Source organism: Octopus bimaculoides, chromosome 5 (assembly GCF_001194135.2).
Source record: "Octopus bimaculoides isolate UCB-OBI-ISO-001 chromosome 5, ASM119413v2, whole genome shotgun sequence".
Lineage (NCBI taxonomy): Eukaryota > Metazoa > Mollusca > Cephalopoda > Octopoda > Octopodidae > Octopus > Octopus bimaculoides.
Genome location: NC_068985.1, coordinates 108247567 through 108254807, shown reverse-complemented (window position 1 = coordinate 108254807; position 7241 = coordinate 108247567). Strand labels below are relative to the sequence as shown.

At 36.4% G+C, this 7241-nt stretch overlaps 1 protein-coding gene across 1 annotated transcript in view; it reads left to right on the top strand.

Annotated features, from left to right (window-relative positions):
* LOC106879656 (inter-alpha-trypsin inhibitor heavy chain H3) overlaps window positions 1-7241 on the top strand; it is a 46780-nt gene that overhangs the window by 4343 nt on the left and 35196 nt on the right. Inside the window, exons 2-5 of the mRNA XM_052967932.1 lie at window positions 2916-3073; window positions 4645-4755; window positions 4858-5108; window positions 6959-7122. Of these exons, the coding sequence (XP_052823892.1) occupies window positions 2916-3073; window positions 4645-4755; window positions 4858-5108; window positions 6959-7122 (684 nt within the window). The remainder of the gene's footprint in view (window positions 1-2915; window positions 3074-4644; window positions 4756-4857; window positions 5109-6958; window positions 7123-7241) is intronic.

Below are 7241 nucleotides of genomic sequence, written 5' to 3'. Positions count from 1 at the left end.
TATTCTTTTATTCTTTTATATGTTTCAGCCTTGACGCTGTGGCCGTGCTAGGGCATCGCCAGTGTTATCACATTTTAATTGGCCAATTGCATGGGATTGGCTTTTGGTGAAGGATACTGCTGCTCTCTTTTGAGTTCCCTGCCTTGACATTGCTTCATCTGGGATCTTAGATAGCATGAGGCTAATGTTCTTGCTGCGTTACGAAGACCAAAAGGCATGGATAAAAATTCAAATGCTCCGAGAGATGTTGTTACTGCTGTCTTGGGTATATCTTCCGAGTTAACGGGAATTTGATGGTATGCGCGTACCAGGTGGATTTTGGGAAAAATTTTGCATCCATGTTGGGCTGAAGAAAAATCCTGAAAATGTGAAATCGGATAGCGATCTAGGAACCGTGACAGTATTAAGCCTTCTAAAGTCACCACAAGGACGAAAATCGATGACGCCTTTCTCTGCTAAGTGCAGAGGCGTGGCCTATGGACTCTTGGAAAGACGAATGAGGCCAAACTGGAGCATATGCTTGAATTCAGCTCTGTAAATCCGCAGCTTTTGTGAAGATAAACGACGAGGTCTGGAAAATACAGAAGGTCCTTTAGTCGTTATAAAATGCTTAGTAGAATGAACTAGCTTGGTTAACAGGAATGTCAAATCCGTTAATTCGGGAAATGAAGCAAGTAACTGTAGATACGTGTTTCCAGCAGCGGCTACGAAGAATGAAAGACTCACAGCAGGAAGGGTAGTATCCTCTCCGGAGACAGTGAGGAAAATGGTTCTATCAAAAAGTCGACGTCCTCTGACATCCACGAGGAATGAATAATGGTGAAGAAAATCTGTACCTAAAATTGGATGTGGTAAGTCAGCAATAATGAAAATCCACCGAAATAACCTACAGAGTGACAAATCATGAGTAAGGGAGATTTGACCGTAGGTCTGGATAGCAAAATGGTTAACCGGGAACAAAGAAATGTCCGAGAAAGCAAGATTGATGAACGTATACCGTCGAGGCCAAATGTTAACACTGGCTCCTGTGTCTACCAGAAAAGACTTTGAAGATTTTGCGTCTCGGACGAAGAATGCACGGTGAAGATTTTCAATGAGGGAGACGACTCCCTGGCTAGTTTCCCGCCGGGATGTAAGAGCAGGGCTGTATACAATGATGAGCTTGATCCTTGGACTGTCTGTGTTTTTGGAGAACTCAAGAATCTTGTCTGCCTTGGTGGCTAGTTGGTCAATAAGAGTGGTGTCCAAAAGATGCACCAGCACCGACTGGGTATTGGGCTGCATACGAGAGAAAAATAGTTTCATCCTGCGGCAATGAGCGGAACTTGCTCTCAGCGGACGGAGAGTTTCTGCGAAGCACCTCTAAGTTAAACTCCTCGTAGGATATCCCATCTGGTGCATCTGTCAGTAAATCCCAGACAGACGAAACAAGTGGGGACGGTAAGCCGGACAATGTGATTTGCAGTTTGGCCAGTGGTTCGCGAGTGCTGGTAGCAATAAAATAGGATTCCAGTTGCGAAAACCACATTTTCGCTTCCCCATTGAATTGAGAGAGCGGAACATTGTTCATTTTATAAAAGCAAAAAACGTTGAGAAGAAAGGAATGTGGAGGAACGCCAAAAGGAATTGGAGAAGGCAAGTTGGCGAAGCTTGAAAGGGAAAAAAAATTTTTTAGATGTCGACCGTTTACAACAGTTAACGGTTCTACTCGTCTGTTTTTTTTTTTGTTTTTTTGTTTTTTCATTCGCTGTAAACTTGTAAAATATAAACTTGTCTATTCGTTCCACGGGGTCACCATTTTTAGGAACTTATGCTCCTAACAAAGAAAGCTGAAATGTAGAAGGCAGACATTCTCCAAATACAAGAATAACAAGACGATAAGAATTTACAAATACGGCCGTAAGTCGTTTTAATCTTGATACTGAATGCAAATTACAGTACTTGTATAGAAAAAGATAAAGGCATTTTCTGTGCGTTTGTATTCATATACAAGATGTGGTTATTTTTTACCGTTACATCACTTGGAATCGCAGCAGGAAGAAAATACGTCTAATCACTTTGGTCGCGCCGTCCAAAAGCTATAGATTTCATTCTCCCACAATGCAGCACCACGACGTGTGCCATCCAGTAACCAATTGATGAGACAACTGCTTTCAAGGGAGGTAACTGTCTACTCCTTATTTCTTTTCAGAACAACTCTGGTGCCGGGTCAGTCACTATAACAATACCAATATTCATAGCAATTTATTTGACATTATCACGAGATCATCCGACTCCGCCCAAGTCACGGATCTCGTTGGACTATACATACTCCACCAGCTCGAAATACATTTCCCTAACCTCAAGTGAGGCCTCTACAGAAATGACGCCTTGCTAGTTGCAGAGCTTGGCAGAAACGTTAGCACGCCGGGCGAAATGTTTAGCGGTATTTCGTCTGTCTTTACGTTCTGAGTTCAAATTCCGCCGAAGTCGACTTTGTCTTTCATCCTTTCGGGGTCGATAAATAAAGTACCAGTTACGCACTGGGGTAGATGTAATCGACTTAATCCCTTTGTCTGTCCTTGTTTGTCCCCTCTGTGTTTAGCCCCTTGTGGGCAATAAAGAAATAAGAGCATGAATAAATCCTCTTTAGAACGAGCTAGAAAAAATGTACACAATTTTTTCTCTAGCCTAAATCTGTCTATTACTTTTGAAAATTCTCACAAAACTACTAACTTTTTAGAAGTAACTTTAAAGTTATAAACCTCCTAATACTCCCCTTATCACAAACCTAACAATACCTTAAATACTTAAACATTCATTCCAATCACCACAAATCCACCTTTGATAACATAGTCGAGAATATCTTGATCCGTATATATTAAATAAAAATCTATTTAAGTGATTTACGATATTTCTTGACTTTATATTTTCAGAAAGCAAACCTGGAATCACTTCATATAATCAGTGATATTTCATATAGAATTGCTACCACTTTAGTTTCCATGAAATATTATAACCCGTACAATTCTACAGTCGGCGCAGACTTATACATAATGATGCCTCTTAAATCAGTTATATTGAATTTTTCTATGTAAGTAAATTTCATTTTTCACGATATATACTTCTAGTCTAATCTACTGTTGTTTCCCTTTTAGCCTTAGAAAACGAAGTTCTTTAGAATAAGATACCAAATAAACCGGACAGTGCGATGTGTGAATTTTTAGAAGTCACTGAATATATTATGATGTTCAAGTAATGACCCAACGATTTGTAAAAAAATATATATATATTGAAATTATAGCAATTTACTAATTGACGATGTCGTAAATTTAGCATTGTATTTCTAATATTCTTATTAGCATTCTGATTATAAGGCATAGAGCTTACATGTTTTTTATGTAAAACTTTCTGCTTACAAAGCAGTTTATACATTCTCATGCCTGTTTAACTAGTGATTATCAACATTTTTGGTAAGAATTGATAAGTTTCATTCTCAGTCGGATGTTATGAAGACGTGCAATGAAGGAAAACCATTCGACAAGAAAGTAGGAGAGGGAAGCTAGTCTGCAAAGTAAAATATAATCAAAGTACTTCAGAAAGAAGCTGGTCTATTCATTTAGCTACAAGTGCTAGATATTAATAGACAGCTACGAGTGGGAAAACAGAATGACAGCAGAGAGCGCGTTATACTGTTTTCTAAAAGTCATGAAGATTATTTGAAGACTTACTTTCCAGTTATAAATTTCATTATCTCTCACATATTGTTCATTCTGTATGTTAATGAGCTACTTACTCATACCATCTTGTTACATTTCTGTACAAATACTGTTACTGTTTTTTGCTATTTATGACAACACACAAGTATTCAAATTGAATATCAGACACATCAAATTCACCATGATTTAGAAAGCTCTCATATCTCAGGAAACGGCCTCATGAAAATTTGATTAAATGCATAACAGTGAAAATGAAACGTTCTGTTGAAATACTTTATCAAAATAATTACGATTCATTTTGTTAATTATTTTCCAAATCAAGTCTTAATGCAATTATGGGCGCTATATGAGTTTATTTGATTATTACATACAAACATTTGGAACACAATGGAAAAATGTTCAAATATTCTTAAACTTCTAAAATACTGGATGTTCGGGCAAACTTTGACGACTTCTTATGTTTCCTTTCGTCAGGAACAGCTTGGTGAACAGTCAACAGCGTTGGAGATTAAAGTTGTAGCTTGGAAAAAAGTTAGCTGATACAGGACTTGAAAGCATCTAAATGCTCGAAAGTAGTTACTTGTAATCTAATGATTCACACTAGTTATCAAAATGTCGAAATCATGACTGCTGTCCAATGCTCTATGAACACTGAAAAAGTTGTAAAATATGACATGTTCGTAGGTCCTGTCAGCGACACTGTGAGGAATGCAGATTCCGGAGCCGCCTTGAGGCCGTGCTGGAAACCGAGGGTGGCTATTTTCAGTAAACTGTGATCTGACAGCCATAATCTAGTTGATATATTTTCACTTTTCAAAATACTTTTATTTCGGGATGGGATATTGTGTTTTCCTTTCCTTTGGTACAAACTGTCAAATGTAACCACTGTAATTTTTGAGATTTTTCAATGTTAATTATTTTTATTTAATTTTATTTTCGATTGCAGGGAAATTGATGGACATGTGACTGTAGGAGAAGTAAAGGAAAAATCAGTTGCTAAAGATATTTACGAAAAGGACGTAGGAAAAGGAAAAAGTTCTGGCTATTTTGAAGTCGAGTAATTTTATATTTTCCCAACTATTTGATATTTCTTGCACTTAGTATTTTAATAGCAACATCTCCAAAGTATTTCAGTTGTTTTTTTTTTATCATTTTCCAGACACCGCTTTACAAGAGCCTTTGATATGTCTGTTAATATTGAACCACAGAAGTATATAGTTTACAACTTGACTTACCAAGAACTTCTGACACGACAGAACAATAAATACAGGCACGACATTCATGTGACCACTGGTGAAATTATTGATGACTTTTTAGTTGAAATTTTCATTACTGAACCGCAAGATATTATTCACGTGTCTGTACCAAAAATTACAATTAATAAATTAGCGGATATTACCGTTGACAAAGGTTGGCAAATCATTTATGATTGGTTTTCTCTATATTTCCATTTTTTCATTATCGTTATAAACTTCATTTAACTACTGCTTTTATATGGTTCACAAAGAGGGTGCACTTCAAAAATACAGAAGCTATTCCTGTTAATAAAAAGGTTCCTGTAGCGAATTTTTATTTTTTATGTTGGAGGCAGTAAACAAAGATGTAATAAAAGTCAACAGAAGTAGATGTAAGGGAAATATAAGAAAACTACGTTAATAAAAATCTAGTCTCATTTCAAGTTCTATACTTGTACAACATGCAATAAAGATCCACATATAGGAATATAAGGTGGCAAATTGAAAAGAAGATAGGCCTACTCTGGAAGGATTAGAATTGATAAACATTCAACAACATTGCTAAGGCTAACAGAAATGTATGATATTGTTATGTCTCAAGCTACTGCTATCTCGCACCTTCGGATGATCTCTGCTCGACTGCTACTCGACAGCTACTCAACTGTCAGTCGACCGTCAGTCCACTCTATTCAACTGTCAGGTAACCACTCAACTCCTATCACGGTCAGACTACCTCTATTTATAAGTCTTGGTCGAGCCTACTGCTTCGCTTGGGGGCGTCGACACAACAGATATACAGATGACAAATTATATCAAAGATTATATTACTTTCTTCATTATTATCAATACTTATAAAAAGTACTATAGAGCTACAATTATCAATAAATTGTCTACAAATTAATCTTCATTCTCCGATAAAGAAAATACTTCACATCAAAATGGTACAAATGTCATTTCGTTTACAATTTACTAATATTATAATGTCTCTGAGATAAAATTGTCTCTTCCTAAAGATGATATCTTTCTAGAGTCAACAATATAATGTCCAAGTGCCCACTCTTGTAGTAGTGCCTCCTTCTCCAAGTAGAATTACACTGCGCTGCAGTAAACATTTCATTGTTCTGCAGTAAGCATTATATTTTCCCATATATCAAGTGTTATCTATCCTCCAGTTAACAGTCCATTACCGTGCAAATATCGAATTAAATGTTATACTACCTCTAGTTACGGCATGCTTTTGTTAAATATTCTCTTACTAACCACTCTCACTGCATCACTATACTGTCTACCATTTATTAAGATCATCCTTGACAAACAATACAGTGCGCTACAGTAAATTCCAAACTTAATTGTTCACATTCTGGTAGTAAGCATAATGATTCCTCACTATATGCATTAGTAGTCAAGGAAGAATAAAAGAAAAGGTACAATAATACCCTACGTTTAACTGGTGTCTCAAACGGAAGTGGTTACGACATCCAAGGAATTCTAGGCTCTGGGGAATTTTGAACACCCAGGAGGTGCTATTTACAATGCAAACAGTAGCATGAAATAGAGAGAAAAGAGGGGCATCCTGAGTGTACCCGGTTCCTTAGACTTTCAGGAATTAAGAAACGAAATGCTTGCATAAGAGAAGGTGCTTGTTCTCTGAAGACCTTTAACTATTCAGCTCCCCGCCCCCATCAGAGTTTCTTACTATACTGTTGTAAAATAGATATCATTCAGTAAACATTTTGTGTTATCTCATCATCACCATGTTACGCAGTCCATTATTACTAATTAAAACTAGTATTAAGATGTCATACACTGACAACATTACTCGCCCAAGGTAAACATTATTTAATTCTGCCGCTGATCACGTTGCATTATCACACAGTAAATACGACACTGATTCGCAGTCAACATTAGATAGTCCATCAAACCTTTTAAATTATATCTCTTTAGGTTTGAAGATATTGAAATTACAGATATTCATTCAAGTCTGTTATAGATGTAAATTAAGTTATTGTTAATGATTTTCAATAGAGCTGGATTCTGCTTTAATTAAGAACATCAGCAGTAGAGAAATTTATATCAAATACAACCCAAGTCGTAAACAACAAGAAGAAATTATAGAGAAAGGTGTTGCCGCAGGTTTCTTCGAAGTAGAATATTGTGTAGATCGTCAATATATTTCAAATTCACTATATGTAAGTTATTGTTTTACATCAAATTCCCATTTTGCCATTTAAAAATGATTATAATATTATAACTATATGTTATACATGTGTGTGTGTGTGTGTGTGTGTGTGTGTGTGTGTGTGTGTGT